This window comes from Pelophylax lessonae (assembly GCF_965119305.1).
Source record: "Pelophylax lessonae genome assembly, chromosome: 9".
Classification (NCBI taxonomy): domain Eukaryota; kingdom Metazoa; phylum Chordata; class Amphibia; order Anura; family Ranidae; genus Pelophylax; species Pelophylax lessonae.
This window is the reverse complement of record NC_138776.1, coordinates 257,184,504-257,208,845: the sequence shown is the minus strand read 5'-3', so window position 1 is coordinate 257,208,845 and position 24,342 is coordinate 257,184,504. Positions and strand designations below refer to the sequence as shown.

The 24,342-nt window shown below is 43.7% G+C and overlaps 3 protein-coding genes across 3 annotated transcripts in view; all 3 read right to left on the bottom strand.

Moving 5' to 3' along the window:
- Positions 1 to 9,256, bottom strand: part of LOC309563410 (uncharacterized protein) — a gene marked incomplete at its 3' end in the record, with an annotated part of 173,873 nt that extends 164,617 nt beyond the window's left edge. Inside the window, exons 1-2 of the mRNA XM_082267804.1 lie at positions 8,599 to 9,256; positions 7,714 to 8,346 (exon numbers count right to left, since the gene is read on the bottom strand). Coding sequence (XP_082123930.1) covers positions 7,714 to 8,346; positions 8,599 to 9,045 — 1,080 coding nt within the window. The 5' untranslated portion in view covers positions 9,046 to 9,256. The remainder of the gene's footprint in view (positions 1 to 7,713; positions 8,347 to 8,598) is intronic.
- Positions 1 to 24,342, bottom strand: part of LOC309564402 (uncharacterized protein) — an 880,901-nt gene that overhangs the window by 750,322 nt on the left and 106,237 nt on the right.
- The window catches only part of LOC309563409 (uncharacterized protein), a gene marked incomplete at both ends in the record, with an annotated part of 30,473 nt that continues 27,299 nt past the window's right edge, over positions 21,169 to 24,342 (bottom strand). The window contains one exon of the mRNA XM_082267803.1: positions 21,169 to 22,763. Coding sequence (XP_082123929.1) covers positions 21,169 to 22,763 — 1,595 coding nt within the window. The remainder of the gene's footprint in view (positions 22,764 to 24,342) is intronic.

The following is a 24,342-nucleotide window of genomic DNA, read 5'->3' as shown; positions in this document are numbered from 1 at the left end:
AAAACTAGAGACCCTTCATTTTTTTGTAAGTGGGCAAACCTACAAAATCGGCAGGGGATCAAATCATTATTTTCCACACTGTAACGGGGGGGATTACTATATGTAAATATAAAATAATATCTGATTACCTCCTCTGGTGCCAGTTCTAGCAATGTCTCCTCTCTACTTCCCTCCAGTTCACCTTTCACCTGGAACTTCCTATTTCTAAGTGACATCACTTCCTCCCTGTACCTGACATCACTTCTTCTCTGTACGTTCGAACTCTGTGAGTTCACCACTTAGTGGAGAATATGAAAACTGCAGCCTGTTTGGTGGCATTTTATAGTCCTCCACAGCTGTGAATAAAATCTCTAGGATTAGTGGAAAGTGTACAAGATAAAAGGAGCGCTATTTTTGAAACTCAGTACATTTTCCACTAATCCTAATCCTGTTTTATAAACCGCTGTAGAGGACTACGAGACGCAGGAAGGTACTGTAGAGGTCTACGAGACACAGGAAGATACTGTAGAGGTCTATGAGATGCAGGAAGGTACTGTATAGGTCTACGAGGCACAGAAAGGTACTGTGGAGGACTACAAGACGCAGGAAGGTGCTGTAGAGGTCTACGAGATGCAGGAAGGTACTGTAGAGGTCTACGAGACACAGGAAGATACTGTAGAGGTCTACGAGATGCAGGAAGGTACTGTAGAAGTCTACGAGACACAGGAAGATACTGTAGAGGTCTACGAGATGCAGGAAAGTACTGTAGAGGTCTACGAGGCACAGAAAGGTACTGTGGAGGACTACAAGACGCAGGAAGGCACTGTAGAGGTCTAGGAGATGCAGGAAGGTACTGTAGAGGTCTACGAGACACAAGAAGATACTGTAGAGGTCTACGAGATGCAGGAAGGTACTGTAGAAGTCTACGAGACACAGGAAGATACTGTAGAGGTCTACGAGACGCAGGAAGGTACTGTAGAGGTCTACGAGGCACAGGAAGGTACTGTGGAGGACTACAAGACGCAGGAAGGTGCTGTAGAGGTCTACTAGATGCAGGAAGTTACTGTAGAGGTCTACGAGATGCAGGAAGGTACTGTAGAGGTCTACGAGGCACATGAAAGTACTGTAGAGGACTACAAGATGCAGGAAGGTGCTGTAGAGGTCTACTAGATGCAGGAAGTTTCTGTAGAGGTCTACGAGATGCAGGAAGGGACTGTAGAGGTCTACGAGACACAGGAAAATACTGTAGAGGTCTACGAGACACAGGAAGGTACTGTAGAGGTCTACGAGGTGCAGGAAGGTACTGTAGAGGTCTACGAGGTGCAAGACGGTACTTTGGAGGACTATAAGATGCAGGAAGGTACATCCTGGCAGTGACTGACCTACATCTGTAATTCATAGGGACCTCCTGAGCAATTTGAAGTATGATTTGAAGCTTTCTGAGAATCTTTATAGCAATCAACGCTTGATAATGATTTTCCATTATATTCAGTGGTGCCTCTTCACACCTGAGAGTGATGTCGCTTGAAGCTTTACTCTTGAAAAAGTACACAAGCTTCTTTTGAGACACAGTCGCTCATTTTGGCCTCAGTAGATGTCAATGAAGGCGCAAAAAACCCCCCCAAAAAATGCAAAAATTGCGCATAACGGATGTTTTCATGTGTTTTCTTTTCCAGTAGCTAGATTACATATGGCTGCATCAACAAAAAGACAAATTCCCATGGAAATTTACAGACAAAACATGTTTCAGTACCTACAGTATACATAACATATTTTATCACATTATATCACATAATCAAATCCATAAAGTACATAATATAATATAATGGCCGATTACATAAAAACACACAACTGTTTTACAATTAACCGCTTCAATACTGGGCATTTTGACCCCCTTCCTGTCCAGGCCAATTTTCAGCTTGCTTGTCGTGCATTGCTGTACCCATATGACATTTTTTCATCATATCATTTTTTCACACAAATAGAGCTTTCTTTTGGTGGTATTTATTTACTGCTGGTTTTTTATTTTTTTTCCTTAAAAGACCAAAAAATTTTGAAAAAACAAAAAATAGGATTTCTTAGTTACTGTCAGTAAATTTTATAAATACCGTATATACTTGAGTATAAGCCGAGTTTTTCAGCACATTTTTTTGCGCTGAAAACGTCCCCCTCGGCTTATACTCGAGTCAACAAAAAAAAAAAAAGTTCCTGGCCGCTCCGACGTGTTTAAGATTTAAACATGGCGCCGCCGGGCGTATACATGTCACCGCGCATGCGCCGCCGCCGCTCGGGACAGGGCGGGAATAGCCGAACGTATACCAGCTTTCCCAAGCGGCGGCGGCGCGTGCGCAATGACGTGTCGGCGCCGGGCGGCACCATTTTTAAAATTAAGGCGCCTCTGGAACAGGTAAGTGAAACACAGCCGCACTAGTATGCCCGCAACCCCGCATCCTCTTGTACCATGCTTGCCACCCTGCATTCTCCTGTACCATGCCAGCCACACTGCATTCTCCTGTACCATGCCAGCCACCCTGCATTCTCCTGTACCATGCCAGCCACCCTGCATTCTCCTGTACCACGCCAGCCAATCTGCATTCTCCTGTACCATGCCAGCCACCCTGCATTCTCCTGTACCATGCCTGCCACCCTGCATTCTCCTGTACCATGCCTGCCACCCTGTATTCTCCTGTACCATGCCAGCCACCCTGCATTCTCCTGTACCATGCCTGCCACCCTGCATTCTCACCCTAGGCTTATACTCGAATCAATCATTTTTCCCATCTTTTTGTGGTAAAAGTAGGGGCCTCGGCTTATACTTGGGTCGGCTTATACTTGAGTATATACTTTTTAAGTATTTTTTCTCCTTCACTGATGTGCGCTGATGAGGCTGCACTGATGGGCACTGATAGATGTCACTGATGAGACAGCACTAAAGGACACTGATGAGGCGGCACTGATTTGGTGTCATTGATAAGGAGGGACTAATATGCAGCACTGATGGGCACTGATAGGTGACACTGATAGGAGCCACTGATCGGTGTCTCTGGTGGGCACTGATAGGCATCACTGATATGTGGTCACCAGCTCTCTGCTCTGCCCCCCCCCCCTCTACATGCTCACTGGGCTGAGGAGGAGGCAGGAGTGGCTGGGTTAGGCTCTCAGCAGCTTGCTGAGAGGCTGAGCCCGGTGCCGGTCCAGGGTTGTGGGTGGATAGAATAAAATTACCAGAGCCAATCCTGTGGAGTCCCATCCCCTTGAGTCTGGCCATCTGGCTTCCTTGGTTGGTGGTCATTGGGGCATTACCCCTAAGCTTCCCTTATCTTTGATCCTTGGGTTATTAGCTCATTCTATGTGATTTTTATGCTGTGTATTGTTCTTATATTTAACATCTCCATTGATTGGAGGACTTTTAACCTATACTCAGTAAAATTAATTACGTTTTATATGGTTGTGGGTGGATCACAATTTTTTTGTCGTGATCTTGCCCCAGCTTGGACCGGCCTGCTGTCTGCTGAAAACAGTTTACAAGAGTGGAGAACGAACTGCACTCCTGTAATCAACAGGAGAAGTACAGCCAAACGAGCTATATACCCATTCATCCAAACCCGGGGAAAGATTTATGGTAGCATTTCCATTGTTTGACTTTGAATAGTAAATCCCCAATGGTGGGAAAGTAATTTTTCTCCTTCACTCATGTGCGCTGATGAGGCTGCACTGATGGGCACTTATGGGCATCACTGATGAGGGAGCATTAAAGGGCACTGATGAGGCAGCACTGATTTGGTGTCATTGATAAGGAGGGACTAATATGCCGCACTGATGGGCACTGATAGGAGCCACTGATAGGCATCACTGATATGTGGCTCTGGTGGGCAATGATAGGTGGCACTGATAGCCGGCATTGATAGGTAGCTCTGGTGGGCACTTATAGGTGGCCCTATAATCCTGTGGGGTCCCATCCCCTTGAGTCTGGCCATCTGGCTTCCTTGGTTGGTGGTCATTGGGGCATTACCCCTAAGCTTCCCTTATCTTTGATCCTTGGGTTATTCAATTCATTCTATGTGATTTTTATGCTGTGTATTGTTCTTATATTCAACATCTCCATTAATTGGAGGACTTTTAACCTATACTCAATAAAATTAATTAAGTTTTATATGGTTGTGGGTGGATCACAATTTTTTTGTCGTGATCTTGCCCCAGCTTGGACCGGCCCGCTGTCTGCTGAAAACAGGTCACAAGAGTGGAGAACGAACTGCACTCCTGTGATCCACAGGAGAAGTACAGCCAAACAAGCTATATACCAATTCATCCAAACCCGGGGAAAGATTTATGGTAGCATTTCCATTGTTTGACTTTGAATAGTAAATCCCCAATGGTGGGATATGCAACGTGTTTCGATTCTTCAGTCAAAGAGCTGATCGTGGCTGCTTATGGTCGGAGCAGGTAAAATTCTCAGGTATGTTGGTAGCGGATGGAAACCAAAAACAAACCTTCAACCATTACCTGGTGGGATAATCACTAATAGACTAAGGAGAATAATCATTAAGACACTGATGGAGATAATTCATGTGCCATTGAGTAGAAAATGTACACACTCAAATATACGTAGTTGTGTCAGGATGGATATAATTGGGGCAGCAGAGACAAGAACAAACACTGGATGGACAGTGAGAGGAACGTCCATCCAAAAGCTTTTTATGAGGAAGGATAGACTTCTATCACGGGTTTCACTGAACTGGAACCCCAGATGGCCGAAAAACTCACACTTCACAAAAAAAATGTGGTTGGACATAGATTTTAACCACTTTACCACCGCAGGATTTTGCTGTCTTACGTCTGGGCCACTTTTTGCGATTCGGCACTGTGCGACTTTAACTGACAATTGCGCGGTCATGCAATGCCGTACCCAAACGAAAATTTACATCCTTTTTTTCCCACAAACAGAGCTTTCTTTTGGCGGTATTTGATCACCTCTGCACTTTTTATTTTTTGCGATATTAATAAAAAAAATTTGAAAATTTCGAAAAAATAACAATATTTTTCTACTTTGACAGTTAAAAAATATCCAATATATTCAATTTTTGTCATATATTTAGGCCAAAATGTATTTAGCTACATGTCTTTGACAAAAAAATTCTCAATGAGCGTATTTTTAACTGCTTTAAGACCGGAAGATTTTACCCCATTCCTGACCAGGCCATATTTTGCAATTCGGCACTGCATTATTTTAATGGACAATTGCGCGGTCGTGCGACGCTGTACCCAAATTAAATTGATGTCATTTTTTTCCCCACAAACAGAGCTTTCTTTTGGTGGTATTTGATCACCTGTGCGATTTTTACTTTTTGCGCTATAAACAAAAAAAGAGCGACAATTTTGAAAAAATAACAATACTTTTCACATTTTTTCGTTTCAATAGATTTTTATTAGAGAGTAACAAAGACAAATAACAATGGAAGTGGTACAATAGTGAAGGCTATTTTACAACAAATAATAGTTGAAAAGTGGAGGTCAACTGTAGCAGGTGGATACCCAGCCCTCAATGCTATTAAAACATCTAGGGTTAAGTCATGAGAAAAGTAGACAAACCTACGTGCTATAAGAGAACAAAAGGTGGTCACTATCTAGTAAGTGCAGGGGATAGCCCCCATACTTTTCACATTTTTTATATGAAATTCCCCCCCCCCAAAAAAAATTTAAAAATCAAATTTTTTTTACATTTTAGGCCAATTTGTTTTCTGCTACATATTTTTGGTAAAAAAAAAAAAAAATCGCAATAAGCGTCTTTTGATTGGTTTGCGCAAAAGTTAATCGCAGCTACTAACTACGGGAAATTTATGTCATTTTTATGTTTTTTTTAACTAATAATGGCGGCGATCTGCGATTTTTTTTTGCGGGACTGCGACATTGCGGAGGACAGATCGGACCCTTGACTGACATTTTTGACACTTTTGGGGGTACCAGTGACATTACTACAGTAATCAGTGCTATCAATATGCACTGTTACTGTAAAAATTACACTGGCAGGGAAGGGGTTAACTTTTATTGGTGATCAAGGGGTTAATGTATGCCTGGTGCTTACTAACATGTGTGGGGGGGGAGGTGACTGAGTGACACAGGGACAGATCGTAGGTTCAGCTATGCTGAATCCTGCAATCTGACCCTGCCTGTCACTTAGGAGATCCGCCCGCTTTGTCTACACAATCGGGCGGATCTCCACACTCGATCCCCGACGATCGGGGAAGAGCAGCGGTGATCGCTGCTTCTCCTCCCCTGGCCCGACTCCCGCTGTGACTGAATACAGCGGGAGCGAGCCTCCGGCGGCGCTCGCACCCCGCCGAGAGAGGGGAATGTCTGGTGACGTAAACCTACGTCGCCAGACGATAACGAGCCACTGTGCAGCAGTAGCAGCACAGTGAGCAGCGTTAAAGTGGTTAAGCCATGGAAATTAATTTCAAGCATTTATGGAGAATGGGGACACCATGTTGGAAAGTAAAGTAGTCATAAAGTAGCTCGAACTCAGAAAAGGACGGAGCTTCAGTAGAGTTTATTTTTTTTTCATATCACACCAAGACAGAATAACAGCCAAAAACAATAAAGTACAAAAGAGAGAACACAACGGTCGGTTCTGATGTATTGAGACTAAACAACGACTTATAGAACATATCATATAGAAACATATTAAACTTTTTGAGAAACTTATGAAACATCTTACTTGGCTAAAATCCAGAAGCAGTAATACCAAATTCTTTAGTGTAAGCCCAGATATCGTTCTACAGAAAAAATCAACCTTTTAACTAGGTTAGCCCTCACACATGTACACACCCCCTATGGATCAAAGCAATAGTTACATTTTTGTGTCCCGTTTTTTTTTTCGTCGTTACATAAAATAGTATTAAACCCAAAAAATGTGGTGCCTGCATAAGTTTTCTTTTTTAGTCTTTTTTTTCTCTTTATTTCCCCCCCCCGGAGATCCAACAGTATTACACTTCCTGCCTTAGGGTGTCCCCACTCTGGATAGGGCAAACTAAGTTTTAAAAGAGAAGTAGGGGGTCGGAAGCTGCATCTGTCCCCCGCCGGCTCTAACACTGAGATTTGAGCGATCAAATACTGCCGATTGCTCATAGCTGTCTGCTCTCCTCTACAAATAGAAGAATCAACCCGATGTTTGCGTAAATCCGACTCCCACTAGAACTGAATGTCCTTTTTCCATGGATCTACCCCCTTAAAAACGACAGTTTATCATACATTTATTCTATGGCCTACACAAACAATCCTGTATAAAATCCCAGTACACTTGTCACCAGAATCAGCGGGAGCAAATTCTCTAAAGTCCCCTTAGATGTCCTTTCTGAGTAAAACATTTCCCACACTCTAGAATGCTCACCCCGTGTGAATTCTCCGCGGGTAAGAAGGCTTCTTTTCTCACTAAAACCTTTTCCACACTCAGAAACATGAATGTGGACGCTAACCTATGTGAAGTCTCCGGTGTCTTTGAAGAGTTGCTTTGTCAGCATAACATTTCCCGCACTCTGGACACGAATAAGGACGCTCACCCGCGTGACTTCTCTGGTGTGCGAGAAGGCGTCTTTTATCATAAAACCCTTTTCCGCACTCAGAACATGAAAATGGATTCTCACCTGTATGGATTCTCTGGTGATTGAGAAAGTTTGATCGGTCGGCAAAACATTTCCCGCACTCTGGGCATGAATAAGGACGCTCGCCTGTGTGAACTCGCTGGTGTATAAGGAGGTTTTTTTTATCGTTGAATCCTTTCCCACACTCCGAGCATGAATAAGGACGCTCACCTGTGTGAATTCTCTGATGTTGAAGAAGATGTGATTTGGTAGTGAAGCCTTTCCCACACTCTGAACATGAATAAGGACGCTCACCTGTGTGAATTCTCTGGTGTTGAAGAAGTTGTCCTTTCTGAGTGAAACCTTTCCCACACTCTGAACATGAATAAGGATGCTCACCTGTGTGAATTCTCTGATGTTGAAGAAGATGTGATTTGGTAGTGAAACTTTTCCCACACTCTGAACATGAATAAGGACACTCACCTGTGTGAATTCGCTGGTGTTGAAGAAGGCGTTCTTTCTGAGTGAAACTTTTCCCACATTCTGAACATGAATAAAGCTCACCTGTGTGAATTTGCTGGTGTAGAATAAGTTTTGAATGGCTGGTGAAACTTTTCTCACACTCTGAACATGAAAAAGGCTGCTCGCCCGTGTGGGTTCTCTGGTGTATACTAAGGGAGTATTTTTGAAGGAAACATTTCCCACACTCGGAGCATGAATAAGGACGCTCACCAGTGTGAGTTCTCTGGTGTCTAAGAAGGTTTCCTTTTTTAGTAAAACATTTCCCACACTCGGAACATGAATAAGGATGCTCACCAGTGTGAGTTCTCTGGTGTCTAAGAAGGTTTCCTTTTTTAGTAAAACATTTCCTGCACTCTGGACATGAAAAAGGACGCAGGCTTGTGTAACTTTCCTGGGGTGTAAGAAGCATCCCCTTAACAGAGACACACATCCCCAACTCTGAACCCGAACAAGGACGCTCACTTGTGTGATTTTTTTGGTGTCTGAGAAGGCTTCCTTTTACAGTGAAACATTTCCCGCACTCCGAGCATGAATAAGGACGCTCCCCTGTGTGAATTCTCTGGTGTCTAAGAAGCTCTCCTTTCTGAGTGAAAGATTTCTCACACTCTGTGCATGGATACAGGCGCTCGCCTGTGTGAATTCTCTGATGTGTAAGAAGTTTTTTTTTCATAGTAAAACATTTCCCGCACTCTAAACATGAATAAGGACGCTCAATTGTGTGAACTTTCTGGTGTATAAAAATCTCCCCTTTCTCTTTAAAGCATTTCCCACAGTCTGAACATGAGTAAGGGCCCTGACTTGTGTGAATCTTCTGGTGCACAAGAAGCTTGCTTTCCTCCGTGAAAGTTTTCCCGCACGCGGAACATGAAAAGGTCGGACTGGTGTGAGATATGAGATGTATATGAAGTTCAGACTTGGTCTCAAAATAGTTCCCGCACACCAAGCATGACAAAGGACTGTCAGCCATGTGAACTCCTTCATGACTTAGAGAAGTTTCCTTAGGATTTGACAGATTGGTTGATGAATGTACCCCGTCAGATTTTATAAAGAGGTCTGACGTAACGGTATGTGATGGATCAGAAGATTCCTCAGGGATAGAGGGATCACGTAATTTCTCCAAACAATAGGATCTGTGGTGTATATTTTGAGAGACAAGGTTTTCTCCTGGAGAATATTGTGCAATGTCATTTTCTGCATTACAATCTAGAGATGAAATGAGATCTCCCTCCGAGGTACAACCAACATGGTCTTCTTCTGTTAGAAAACAAAAGTCAAATAATAGAAAAATTTTTTTCACTTTCTGGCTTCATCGGTCATACATGAAAATATTAACAACTCCGGACAAATATACAAGACATCCAAACTTACTAGAGCACACTGAGAAACAATGTGCATTGATGACATTGTTATACTGAGGAATAGAGATGGACCTTCCATATGGTGTACAGTATCCCCTCCTCATTTGTTGGGAACATGACATTATATTGAGGAACGGAGATGGACCTTTCATATGGTGTACAGTATCTCCTCCTCATTTGTTGGGAACATGACATTATATTGAGGAACGGAGATGGACCTTTCATATGGTGTACAGTATCTCCTCCTCATTTGTTGGGAACATGACGTTATATTGAGGAATGGAGATGGACCTTTCATATGGTGTACAGTATCTCCTCCTCATTTGTTGGAAACATGACGTTATATTGAGGAATGGAGATGGACCTTTCATATGGTGTACAGTATCTCTTCCTCATATGTTGGGAACATGACGTTACATTGAGGAATGGAGATGGACCTTTCATATATGTTGTACAGTTTCTCCTCCTCATTTGTTGGGAACATGACATTATATTAAGGAACAGAGATGGACCTTTCATATGGTGTATAGTATCTCCTAATTTGATTGGCAGTGTGATAAATAGTAAATGGTCGAACTTGATGGATTTTTCTCTATTTTCAACCTTACCAACTATGTAGCTATTTAACCACTTAAGCCCCGGAAGATTTTACCCCCTTCCTGACCAGGGCCTATTTTGCGACTCGGCACTGCGTGACTTTAACGGACAATTGCGCGGTCGTGCGACGCTGTACCCAAACGAATTTGACGTCCTTTTTTTCCCACAAACAGAGCTTTCTTTTGGTGGTATTTGATCACCTGTGCGATTTTTTTGATCATGCGCTATAAACAAAAAAAAGAGCGACAATTGTGCAAAAATATCACTTTTTTATATGAAATTCCCCCCAAAAAAATGTAAAAATCAAAATTTTTTAACATTTTAGGCCAATTTGTTTTCTGCTGCATATGTTTGATAAAAAAAAAAAATCGCAAAAAGCGTATTTTGATTGGTTTGCGCAAAAGTTATTGCGTTTACTAACAAAGGGAAAGATTTTTGTCATTTTTGTTGTTTTTTTTTTTTAACGCGTAATGGCGGCGATCTGCGTTTTTTTTTTGCGGGACTGCGACATTGGGGCGGACAGATCGGACCCTTGACTGACATTTTTTAAAATTTTGGGGTTACCAGTGACATTACTACAGTAATCAGTGCTATACATATGCACTGTTACTGTAAAAATGACACTGGCAGTGAAGGGGTTAACTTTTTTTTGACAGGGAGGGGTTAAGTGTGTCCCTAGGGGCGTGTTTCTAACTGTGATTGGCTGTGGCTTGATGTGTAAGAACAATGATCAACGGTCCTACATAGTAGAACCGTATGATCTCCATTCTTACACAGGGGAGAATGACAGGTGGCTTTGTTTACACTAGCCGCCTGCCTTTCTCCCGGTGTAACGGAGAATTGCGAGTGCCCGGCGGACATCGGGTCCGCTGGGCACACGCGCGGAAGAGTCCGTGAACGCGCGGCAGCGCGCCTCCGGCGGCGCGCACTCGCTCCCTAGAGCCTCAACAGGCTAGTGACGTAGCCCTACGTCGCTTTGCCTGTGAGGGGCTGACCGCTGACGTAAATAGCCGTGCGGCGGTCGGCAAGTGGTTAAAGCGGAGTTCCGGCCACAAAATCAACATAATCAATTTTGTGGCCTTCCGCTAGCTTTTCGTCACCTGAAAAGGAAATGGATAGTTACGATTTTTTTTTTTTACTTACCTTGTTATTGTTGAAAAATATACTCACCTTCCTTCCACTTCCTCCCTCAGCGGCCGCGGCCCGCGCCGTCACTTCCGGTTTGCAATGATTCCTGGGAGCTGAACGTCATCGCTCCCAGGAATCAATGCGACGGCACCGGCCCCGCTCGTCACTTCCGGTGCGGCGCCGCATTCCCTGCTAAACAGCTTCTGGGCATGCCCAGAAGCTGTGGAGGAATGCGGCGCTGCACCTGAAGTGACGAGCAGGGCCGGTGCAGGCGCATTCTGGGAGAAGAGGACACGGAAGAGGATCGCGCTGGCTTCAGCTGCTCACATCCGAGATGGCAGCGCTGGAGAAGAAATTTTAAAAGGTAAGTATTTCTTCTTGCAGGTAAGTGTGACCCGGTGTTCCGTGAGAATTACCTACCCGTGAGAAAAACCTACCCTCGTCACTTCCGGTTGCACGGCACTGTATGTAATTCGGCGTTTACATTAAAACAGCTGTGCTGCAATACGAGTCATCTCCACTCCTGTCCCTGTCACTTCCCTCATCTCGGCTAGTAAATATAAAAGCGGCGGCGGGTGTATGAGAACATAAATCATGGAGCCGAGACCCGCTTTTATATTTACTAGCCAAGATCAGGGGAGTGACAGGGACAGGAGCGGAGAGGACTTATATTGCAGCACACTTGTTTTAATGTAAGCGTGGCGTGGGTTGGTTTTTTCACGGACACCGCGATAATTTCCTACTAGTGCGCATGCGCACTAGTCAGGTCCTCAGCTCTTTCATTAGGTATCCGGGGCTGTGAGCATGCGCAGTGTTGCGCTGCTCAGCTGTTCCTGGCCGGAAGTGACGAGGGTAGGTTTTTCTCACGGGGTAGGTAATTCTCAAGTTACACCGGGACAGTTCAGAGGGTATCCATTGTGGAATGTACTAGCCCTGACTGTCCCGGGGGTATTTTTATAGAATTTTTTTTTCATGGCCGGAACTCCGCTTTAACAAAGACTTCATTATTCTGGTAGCATTCTTCTGGCGGGTAAGATTATGTTTTTCATATTAAACTGGCATCTTAACTCACCTGGTTAACCAATTATACAGTATATTAGTCTCATCCTACCAGAAACTGGGGAGTTTTGTCAAAACTACATACCCTATACTTGTAGAAGCAAAAAGAAAATTGGAATACTTTCTGTATTTCAAGTTAACTTGACAATGTGAAATTCTGCATATCCTCAATCATCAATCTTTATACTGGAGCAGTTTCTGTATTTAGTGCTCATTACTTATTTACTTTATTTAGTGTCACTTACCTTTGGTGATGTATAGAGAAGAATCCTCCTGTTTAATTTTCGCCATCAGCCCAACTTCCTCTGTAGACTGCTGATAAATCATCAAAGACACCTCCTCTTCTTCCTCTTTAACCTCAACTTTCATATATATCTGTTCTTGGTACTAAACCAACAGAATAATAAATAAACAAAGTGTGAGGACCACCAGGCTACATAGATGGGCATGAACTCATACAGTCTGGAGTCACTCTTGAGTTATAGTCATCTACCTGCTCATGGTGAGGGATGGTGTGATCTTCCTGTGTGGAATCCCGGGAATACAGAGGATGGGGACATCTCTCTGGTGGGTTCCCATTACTGGATCCATCTGTAGGAAACACACACACTGACTGAATACATTGTTTCTATGTGTTTATCAGATGATGGGGGATCTAGGTGGACCCTCCGTACTGCTCTCTCCTTTACAATAAAGTCTCCTCTTACCCGGTGAAGTGAGGGGCGGCTGATTCTCCATCATAACATGAAAAGATTCCTCATCTTTAATTGGCATCATCATGGTGCCCTCTTCCATGGACTGATGGCCCGTCACATAGGTCTCTTCTTCTTCTGCTTTAACTTCAATTTTTATATCTATCGGATCGTCACCCTAAACCAAAGAAATGGTTGGCAAATATAAGTTTTATTGATGCAAGAGCACAAATAAAATATATTGTAGGGTTCACACACTGTCTTTCATTGTTGGGTCACATTCGTGTTCTAGGTGCTCCATCCAACCAACCTGATAACAGTGGGCATAGTTTTGATCTTCCTGTATGGAATCCCGGGAATACAGAGGACTGGGACATCTCTCTGGTGGGTTCCCATTATTGGATCCATCTGTAGGAAACACACACACTGACTGAATACATTGTTTCTATGTGTTTATCAGATGATGGGGGATCTAGGTGGATCCTCCGTACTGCTCTCTCCTTTACAATAAAGTCTCCTCTTACCCGGTGATGTGAGGGGCGGCTGATTCTCCATCATGACGTTCTTGTAGAGATCCTTGTGTCCTTCTAAATACTCCCACTCCTCCATGGAGAAATAGACAGTGACATCCTGACACCTTATAGGAACCTGACACACACAATGATACAGTCACCATCCAGACACATCTCTTGTCTGTTACTGAATAATGTCCCAGAATTCCCAGCACCGCTCACCTCTCCCTTCAGTACAACCTCAAGACAGCTTTATGGAAGTTGGATAAATGGTTCTATATTCATGATGTATCCAGTCTATAATCGAGAGGCTCTGGATGGACAGTTGGATAAATGGCTCTATATTTAGAATGTATCTGGTCTATAAATCAGAGACTCTGGACGGACAGTTGGATAAATGGTTCTATATTTAGAATGTATCTGGACTATAAACCAGAGGCTCTGGATGGACAGTTGGATAAATGGTTCTATATTTAGGATGTATCCGGTCTATAAACCAGAGACTCTGGATGGGCAGTTGGATAAATGGCTCTATATTTAGGATGTATCTGGTCTATAAACCAGAGGCTCTGGATGGACAGTTGGATAAATGGTTCTATATTTAGGATGTATCTGGTCTATAAATCAGAGGTTCTGGATGGACAGTTGGATAAATGGTTCTATATTTAGGATGTATCCGGTCTATAAACCAGAGGCTCTGGATGGACAGTTAAATAAATGGTTCTATATTTTTCTCTCACCCCCTCTCTCTCTCTCTCTCTCTCTCTCTCCATTCCCCCCTCTCTCATCCCCCCTCTCTCTCTCCCACCACCCTCTTTCTCTCTCATCTCCCCCTCACCTTCCCTTACCCACCCCCCTCTCTCTCTCTCTCCCACCCCCTCTAACCCTCCTCCCCCCCTCATGAGATCTCAGGGGCCCTTGCTGGGACTTGGAGTCCTTCAATTTTGGAGGGAGTCGCATCTGTTAAACAGGAAGGGGTGGGGCGTATTTACAAAGGAGGAGAAGGGGGGGTGTCCAATTTTAGTCTTGCCTAGGGCAGCACAAAACCAAAACACACCTCTGGTGAGAAGGAGACAACTGTTGAAGCGATTATTCGCAAATGGAAGAAACACAAAATAACCATCAATCGTCCTCGGTCTGGAGCTTCCTGCAAGATTTTGCCTCATGGGATAAGGATGATCATGAGAAAAGTGAGAGATTAGCCCAGAACTACACGGGAGGAGCTTGTAAATGATCTCTAGGCAGCTGCAACCACAGTCACCAAAGAAACCATTGGTAACACAATACACCACCATGGATTGAAATCCTGCAGAGCCCGTAACGTCCCTCAAGAAGGCACACGTACAGGTCCGTCTGAAGTTTGCCAACGAACATCTAAATCAGGGGTGTCTAAACTATGGCCCTCCAGCTGTTCACGAATTACAATTCTCAATATGCCTAGCTATGTCTGTGAATGTCGGCGTTTTACAATGCCTCATGGGACGTGTAGTTCCGCAACAGCTGGAGGGCCACAGTTTGGACACCCCTGATCTAAATGATTCAGGGAAGGATCGGGAGAAAGTGCTGTGGTCAGATAAGACCAAAATTTTGCTCTTTGGCATTCACTCAACTCCCCGTGTTTTGAGGAAGAAAAATGCTGACTATGACCCTAAGAACACCTTCACTACAGTCAAGCACCGAGGTGGAAATATGATGCTTTGAGGCTCTCTCTCTGCTAAAGGTACAGGTCGACTTGCTGCATTGAGGGGCCAATGGACAGGTCCATGTATTGCAAAATCTTGAATGATAACCTTCTTCCCTCAGCCAGATCACTGAAGATGGGCCATGGATGGGTCTTCTAGCATGACAATGACCCAAAACATACCACCAAGACAACACGGGAGTGGCAGAAGAAAAAGCACATTAAGGTCATTGAGTGGTCTTAATCTCCAGACCTTAATCCTATAGAAAATTTATGGAGGGAGCTAAAACTTCGAGTTGCCAAGCGACAGCCAAGAAACCTTAAAGAGTAAAGCCTAGTACACACGCAACGAATTTCCGCCGACCGGTCATCCGTCATGTCCAGAGTGGTGTTTTGTTGGTTGGAATGTGCCTAGACTGCACACGAATTTTCCCGCACGACAAAATTCTACTTCAGAAGTGATGTCATGTGTTGTTTGCTTTCTTTGTGTTCTTTCTTCTCTGAGCATGCCCAGACTTACTCATCAGATTTTTCCCTGTCGAAATCTGTACTGACTGCATGAAAATCGGCCGTGTTTTGACAGCAGACAAAAATTTTATAGCCTGCACACCAGATTTTTTTCGGCCGAAAAGTCGGAGTCGGAAGCATCATACTAACAAGCCGAAAATCGGCAGATCAGTCGTCGGACGAAAATTCCCGGCCGAATTTCGATGCGTGTCTACAAGGCTTTAGAGAAAATCTGTAAAGAAGAGTGGACCAAAATCCCTCCTGAGATGTGTGCAAACCTGGTCACCGACTACAAGAAACGTCTGACCTCTGTGCTTGCCAACAAGGGTTTCTCCACCAAGTACTAGGTCAGGTTTTGCTTGGGGATCAAATACTTATGTTACTCACTGAACTGCAACCACATTTTTAATATTTGTATCGTGTTTTTTCTGGATTTTTGGTTGATATCCTGTTTCTTTCCCAATATTTATATTGAATAAGGACCTACTCACAAAACAACGAACAGATTCCAAGGCCAGTAGCGGAGAGTAATTTGAGGAGGATAGCATACAAACCACAGACAAGTAGGCCTCTTATATGGCGTAGCTAGTAGCTTCAAACGAAGATCAAAGGTAGATATCCTGTTTCTATCATTTAAAATACACCTATGATAAAAACTAGAGACCCTTCATTTTTTTGTAAGTGGGCAAACCTACAAAATCGGCAGGGGATCAAATCATCATTTTCCCCACTGTAACAGGGGGATTACTATATGTAAATATAAAATAATATCTTATTACCTTCTCTGATGCCAGTTCTAGCAATGTCTCCTCTCTACTTCCCTCCAGCTTACCTTTCACCTGGAACTTCCTATTTATAAGTGACATCACTTCCTCCCTGTACCTGACATCACTTCTTCTCTGTACGCTCGTACTCTGTGAGTTCACCACCTAGTGGAGAATATGAAAACTGCAGCCCGTTTGGTGGCATCTTATAGTCCTCCACAACTGTGAATAAAATCTCTAGTATTAGTGGAAAGTGTACCAGATAAGGTACGCTATTTTTGAAATTCAATACATTTTCCACTAATCCTAATCCTGTTTTATAAACCGCTGTAGAGGACTACGAGATGCAGGAAGGTACTGTAGAGGTCTATGAGACACAGGAAGATACTGTAGAGGTCTATGAGATGCAGGAAGGTACTGTAGAGGTCTACGAGGCACAGAAAGGTACTGTGGAGGACTACAAGACGCAGGAAGGTGCTGTAGAGGTCTACGAGATGCAGGAAGGTACTGTAGAGGTCAACGAGACGCAGGAAGGTACTGTAGAGGTCTACGAGATGCAGGAAGGTACTGTAGAGGTCTACGAGATGCAGGAAGGTACTGTAGAGGTCTACGAGATGCAGGAAGGTACTGTAGAGGTCTACGAGACGCAGAAAGGTGCTGTAGAGGTCTAAAAGATGCAGGAAGGTACTGTAGAGGTCAACTAGATGCAGGAAGGTACTGTAGAGGTCCACAAGACACAGGAAGATACTGTAGAGGTCTATGAGATGCAGGAAGGTACTGTAGAGGTCTACGAGGCACAGAAAGGTACTGTGGAGGACTACAAGATGCAGGAAGGTGCTGTAGAGGTCTACGAGATGCAGGAAGGTACTGTAGAGGTCTACGAGACGCAGGAAGGTACTGTAGAAGTCTACGAGACGCAGGAAGGTACTGTAGAGGTCTACGAGATGCAGGAAGGTACTGTAGAGGTCTGCGAGGCACAGGAAGGTACTGTGGAGGACTACAAGACGCAGGAAGGTGCTGTAGAGGTCTACGAGATGCAGGAAGGTACTGTAGAGGTCAACGAGACGCAGGAAGGTACTGTAGAGGTCTACGAGATGCAGGAAGGTACTGTAGAGGTCTACGAGACGCAGGAAGGTACTGTAGAGGTCTACGAGATGCAGGAAGGTACTGTAGAGGTCTGCGAGGCACAGGAAGGTACTGTGGAGGACTACAAGACGCAGGAAGGTGCTGTAGAGGTCTACGAGATACAGGAAGGTACTGTAGAGGTCTACGAGATGCAGGAAGGTGCAGTAGAGGTCTACGAGACGCAGAAAGGTGCTGTAGAGGTCTAAAAGATGCAGGAAGGTACTGTAGAGGTCAACTAGATGCAGGAAGGTACTGTAGAGGTCCACAAGACACAGGAAGATACTGTAGAGGTCTATGAGATGCAGGAAGGTACTGTAGAGGTCTACGAGGCACAGAAAGGTACTGTGGAGGACTACAAGACGCAGGAAGGTGCTGTAGAGGTCTACGAGATGCAGGAAGGTACTGTAGAGGTCTACGAGACGCAGGAAGGTACTGTAGAAGTCTACGAGACGCAGGAAGGTACTGTAGAGGTCTACGAGATGCAGGAAGGTACTGTAGAGGTCTGCGAGGCACAGGAAGGTACTGTGGAGGACTACAAGACGCATTAAGGTGCTGTAGAGGTCTACGAGATACAGGAAGGTACTGTAGAGGTCTACGAGATGCAGGAAGGTGCAGTAGAGGTCTACGAGACGCAGAAAGGTGCTGTAGAGGTCTAAGAGATGCAGGAAGGTACTGTAGAGGTCAACTAGATGCAGGAAGGTACTGTAGAGGTCCACAAGACACAGGAAGATACTGTAGAGGTCTACGAGACGCAGGAAGGTACTGTAGAGGTCTATGAGACACAGGAAGGTACTGTAAAGGTCTACGAGACGCAGGAAGGTACTGTAGAGGTCTACGAGATGCAGGAAGGTACTGTAGAGATCTACGAGATGCAGGAAGGAGCGGTAGAGGTCTACAAGATGCAGGAAGGTGCTGTAGAGGTCTACGAAATGAAGGAAGGTACTGTAGAGGTCTACGAGATGCAGGAAGGTACTGTAGAGGTCTACTAGATGCAGGAAGTTACTGTAGAGGTCTACGAGATGCAGGAAGGTACTGTAGAGGTCTACAAGGCGCAAGATGGTACTGTAGAGGTCTATAAGATGCAGGAAAGTACATCCTGGCAGTGACTGACCTACATCTGTAATTCATAGGGACCTCCTGAATTTGAAGTATGATTTGAAGCTTTCTGAGAAGCTGTATAGCAATCAACGCTTGATAATGATTTTCCATTATATTCAATGGTGCCTCTTCACACCTGAGAGCGGTGTCGCTTGAAGCTTTACTCTTGAAAAAGTACACAAGCTTCTTTTGAGACACAGTCGTTCATTTTGGCCCCAGTAGATGTCAATGAAGGAGCAAAAAAAAAAACCCCAAAAAATGCAAAAATCGTGCATAACGGATGTTTTCATGTGTTTTCTTTTCCAGTAGCTAGATTACATATGGCTGCATCAACAAAAAGACAAATTCCCATGGGAATTTACAGACAAAACATGTTCCAGTACTTATACATAAAATATTTTCTTTATTAATATCACATAATCAAATCCATAAAGTACATAATATAATATAATGGCCAATTACATAAAAACACACAAGTGTTTTACAATTAACCGCTTCAATACCGGGCATTTTGACCCCCTTCCTGCCCAGGTCAATTTTCAGCTTGCTTGTCATGCAATGCTGTACCCATATGACATTTTTATCATTTTTTCACACAAACAGAGCTTTCTTTTGCTGGTATTTATTTACTGCTGGGTTTTTATTTTTTTGTTAAAAAAGACCAAAAAATTTTGAAAAACAAAAAAATAGGGCATTCATCCGTTCCAAAAAACAGACATTGACGAAAGCGGATGAAAGTGTCATTTATCAGTGCGGCATATTAGTCCCTCCTTATCAATGACACCAAATTAGTGCCGCCTCATCAGTGCCCTTTAGTGCTGCCTCATCAGTGACGCCTATCAGTGCCCATCAGTGCAGCCTCATCAGCGCACATCAGTGAAGGAGAAAAATTACTCATTTATAAAATTTACTGACAGTAACTAAGAAAACCTATTTTTCATCCGTCAAAAAAACGGATCGGACGAAAAACGGATGTAAACGGACAAATGGTCCGTTTTTCATCCGTTTTTGCATTGGCAGTGGATGTAAAAAAAGCGGATGTAAAAAACGCGGACGAAAAACAGATGAAAAATGGATGGAAAACGGATGAAAACAGATGAAAAACGGATGGAAAACTGATACATTTTGACGTGACTGAACTGATAAACTGAACGGACTGTATGTGTGAACGAGGCCTTACTGTATTGGGGGGGGGGGGGGGGTCCGGAAGCCAGTCAGTATCTGGTGTGACCACCATTTGCCTCACGCAGTGCAACACATCTCCTTGGCATAGAGTTGATCAGGTTGGTGATTGTGGACTGTGGAATGTTGGTCCACTCCTCTTCAATGGCTGTGCAAAGTTGCTGGATATTGGCAGGACCTGGAACATGCTGTTGTATACGCCGATCCAGAGCATCCCAAACATGGTCAATGGGTGAAATGTCCGGTGAGTATGCTGGCCGTGCAAGAACTGTGATGTTTTCAACTTCCAGGAATTGTGTACAGATCCTTGCAACATGGGGCCGTGCATTATCATGCTGCAACATGAGGTGAGGGTAGTATACCAACAGACTAGGGTAGTATATGGACAGGCTGGGGTAGTATATGGAAAGGCTGGGGTAGTATATAGACAGGCTAGGGTAGTATATGGACAAACTGGAATAGTATATAGACAGGCTAGGTTAGTGTACAGGCAGGCTATCTGGCATCTGTGGGGCATCCTCAAACGGAAGGTGGAGGAGCACAAGGTCTCTAACATCCACCAGCTCAGTGATGTCATCATGGAGGAGTGGAAGAGGACTCCAGTGGCAACCCGTGAAGCTCTGGTAAACTCCATGCCCAAGAGGGTTAAAGCAGTGCTGGAAAATAATGGTGGCCACACAAAATATTAACACTTTGGGACCAATTTGGACATTGTCACTTAGGGGTGTACTCACTTTTGTTGCAAGCAGTTTAGACATTAATGGCTGTGTGTTGAGTTATTTTGAGGGGACAGCAAATTTACACTGTTATACAAGCTGTACACTCACTACTTTACATTGTAGCAAAGTGTCATTTCTTCAGTGTTGTCACATGAAAAGATATAATAAAATATTTTCAAAAATTTGAGGGGTGTACTTACTTTTGTGAGATACTGTCTATATATATATAGACACACACACACACAATATATACATATAACATATACAAAAAGGTCAACATGGCTGAATAGAAAAGCATATAATCTTCAGCGCACCCGAGGTGTACAGGAACCGTAGCGGGCTTATTTCCCAATTGTAGGGTTCAAGAAACAGAAGAACCAAACCGATGTTTACGTAAATCAGACTCCCACTAGAACTGAAATGTCCTTTTTCCATGGATCTACCACCTTAAAAACGACAGTTTATCATACATTTATTCTATGGCCTACACAAACAATCCGGTATAAAATCCCAGTACACTTGTCCCAGAATCAGCAGGTGCAAATTCTCTAAAGTCCCCTTAGATGTCCTTTCCGAGTAAAACATTTCCCACACTCTAGAATGCTCACCCCGTGTGAATTCTCCGCCGGGTAAGAAGGCTTCTTTTCTCATTAAAACCTTCTCCACACTCAGAAACAGTGAAGTCTCCGGTGTCTTTGAAGAGTCGCTTTGTCAGCATAACATTTCCCGCACTCTGGACACGAATAAGGACGCTCACCCGTGTGACTTCTCTGGTGTGTGAGAAGGTGTCTTTTATCATAAAACCCTTTTCCGCACTCAGAACATGAAAATGGATTCTCACCTGTATGGATTCTCCGGTGTTTGAGAAAGTTTGATCGGTCGGCAAAACATTTCCCGCACTCTGGGCACGAATAAGGACGCTCACCTGTATGGATTCTCCGGTGATTGAGAAAGTTTGATTGGTCGGCAAAACATTTCCCACACTCTGGGCATGAATAAGGACGCTCGCCTGTGTGAACTCGCTGGTGTATAAGGAGGGTTTTTTTATTGTTGAAACCTTTCCCGCACTCCGAGCATGAAAATGAAGGCTCACCTTTATGAGTTCTCTGGTGTAGAAGAAGTAGTCCTTTCTGAGTGAAACTTTTCCCACACTCTGAACATGAATAAGGACGCTCACCTGTGTGAATTCTCTGGTGTTGAAGAAGATGTGATTTGCTGGGGAAACCTTTCCCACACTCTGAACATGAATAAGGATGCTCACCTGTGTGACATCTCTGGTGTTGAAGAAGTCGTTCTTTGATGGGGAAACTTTTCCTGCACTCTGAACATGAATAAAGGTCACCTGTGTGAATTTGCTGGTGTTGAATAAGTTTTGGATTGCTGGTGAAACCTTTTCCACACTCTGAACATGAATAAAGATCACCTGTGTGAATTCTCTGGTGCCTAAGAAGGCTTCCTTTCGTAATAAAACCTTTCTCACACTCTGAACATGAATAAGGACGCTCACCTGTGTGAATTCGCTGGTGTTGAAGAAGGTGTCCTTTCTGAGTGAAACTTTTCCCACACTCTGAACATGAATAAGGACGCTCACCTGTGTGACATCTCTGGTGTCGAAGAAGTTCTTTTTTGACGGGGAAACTTTTTGCGCACTCTGAACATGAATAAGGACGCTCACCTGTGTGATATCTCTGGTGTCGAAGAAGTCGTTCTTTGACGGGGAAACTTTTCGGGCACTCTGAACATGAATAAGGACGCTCACCTGTGTGAATTCTCTGGTGTAGAATAAGTTTTGCATTGCTGGTGAAACCTTTCCCACACTCTGAACACGAATAAAGATCACCTGTGTGAATTCTCTGGTGCCTAAGAAGGCTTCTTTTCGTAATAAAACTTTTCTCACACTCTGAACATGAAAAAGGACGCTCACCCCTGTGAAGTTTCTGGTGCATAAGAAGACCTATTTTCTCTGTAAAAGATTTCCCGCACTCCGAACATGAAAAGGTCACATTAGTGTGAGTATTGAGATGTAGAAGAAGTTCATATTTATTCCTAAAATATTTTCCACACTCCCAACAAGATAATGAACTTTCTCCTGTGGGAAATCCTTCATGGATTAGAGAAGACTCCTTGGGTATAGATGGAGGTGTTGATGAATCTGCACTGCGAGAATGGAGATGGATATCTGGAGTAACAGTATGTGATTGGCCAGAAGATTCCTTGGGATTAGAGGGAGCTTTCTCCGAGGTATTCCTGATATTGTGTCCATCTATTAGAAAAAAAAAAAACATTTAAAAAAAATTCACATAACATTTTCAGTACCTATAATATATACAACAGTAAATAAATCAGATTAGGGACAAAATATGAAAACCAATTATGCTACACTGAGCAAAAGTAATTATGCTTTGAAAACAATATTATATTGTTATATTGAGGAATGGAGATGGACCTTTCATAGGGTGTACAGTATCTCCTCCTCCTTTGTTGGGAACATGACGTTATATTGAGGAATGGAGATGGACCTTTCATATGGTGTACAGTATCTCCTCCTCATTTGTTGGGAACATGACGTTATATTGAGGAATGGAGATGGACCTTTCATATGGTGTACAGTATCTACACCTCATTTGTTGGGAACATGACGTTATATTGAGGAATGGAGATGGACCTTTCATATGGTGTACAGTATCTCCTCCTCATTTGTTGGGAACATGACGTTATATTGAGGAATGGAGATGGACCTTTCATATGGTGTACAGTATTTCCTCCTCATTTGTTGGGAACATGACATTATATTGAGGAATGGAGATGGACCTTTCATATGGTGTACAGTATCTCCTCCTCATTTGTTGGGAACATGACGTTATATTGAGGAATGGAGATGGACCTTTTATATAGTGTACATGGCCTTGAGATCTCCTCTATAAATAATGCAGGGTCAGAGCATACCAATCTTTTTCTCCACAAAGAATGTATAGAGAGAAATAGCCGCACTCCAACTTGAAGGTGAAAAATATAAAATCTGTTTTATTTGTATCCAAAAGATAAAATCAATTCAAAGTGTATCCATAATATAGTCAGAGACAAGAGATGAGCGCATAGTAGTTGACGCGTTTCACGGGTAAACGGCCGCTTAGTCTCCACAAAGAAGCCAGGCCTAGCAGGAGAATTGGACTTACGTAAAAATCCGTTCCACAGATTTGTGTACTTAGACATGGCTTGAGTCTCAGGGATGGAGAGAGGGTAGACTCGACCTCAGGGTGGCTTAGTCCCAGGTTGGAGGTCAATTGCACAATCGTAGGGATAATAAAGGAGACAAATTTTCAGAAGCTTATTTCCAAAAAACATCTTGGAAGGAAAGATAATGCTGAGAGAGCATCGTAATACCCTCAGCCACAGGTACACAGAGAGGTGGGTGCACATTAGAGAGACAAGTCTGATAGCATTGCGACCCCCCAGACAACACTTGGCCAGAGTTCCAGTCCAGATAGGGTGAGTGTTTCTGAAACCTTGGAAGGCCAAGAATGATGGGGCTAAAAGACTTAGGAAGGTTCAGGAAGGAGATTCCCTCACGATAAACAACACCGACATGCACAATTATGGAATTAGTTCAGAACCATAGGGGTCCTAAGGCCAAGGTAGAGCCACCAACTGCAGATACTGATAGATGCATTGCCAAGAGAACGTGAGGAATGTCTACATATGTAGAAACTTGATACGAATACAGGGCCTAATGAACGGAGACAGGTGAGATAAATCAAGGGAAAGTGGTGTAATTCAGATTCTGGTCTAGATCTCCACCCTCTGAGCAACCTAGACCCGAAAGTTTTCCGGACAGACAGGAC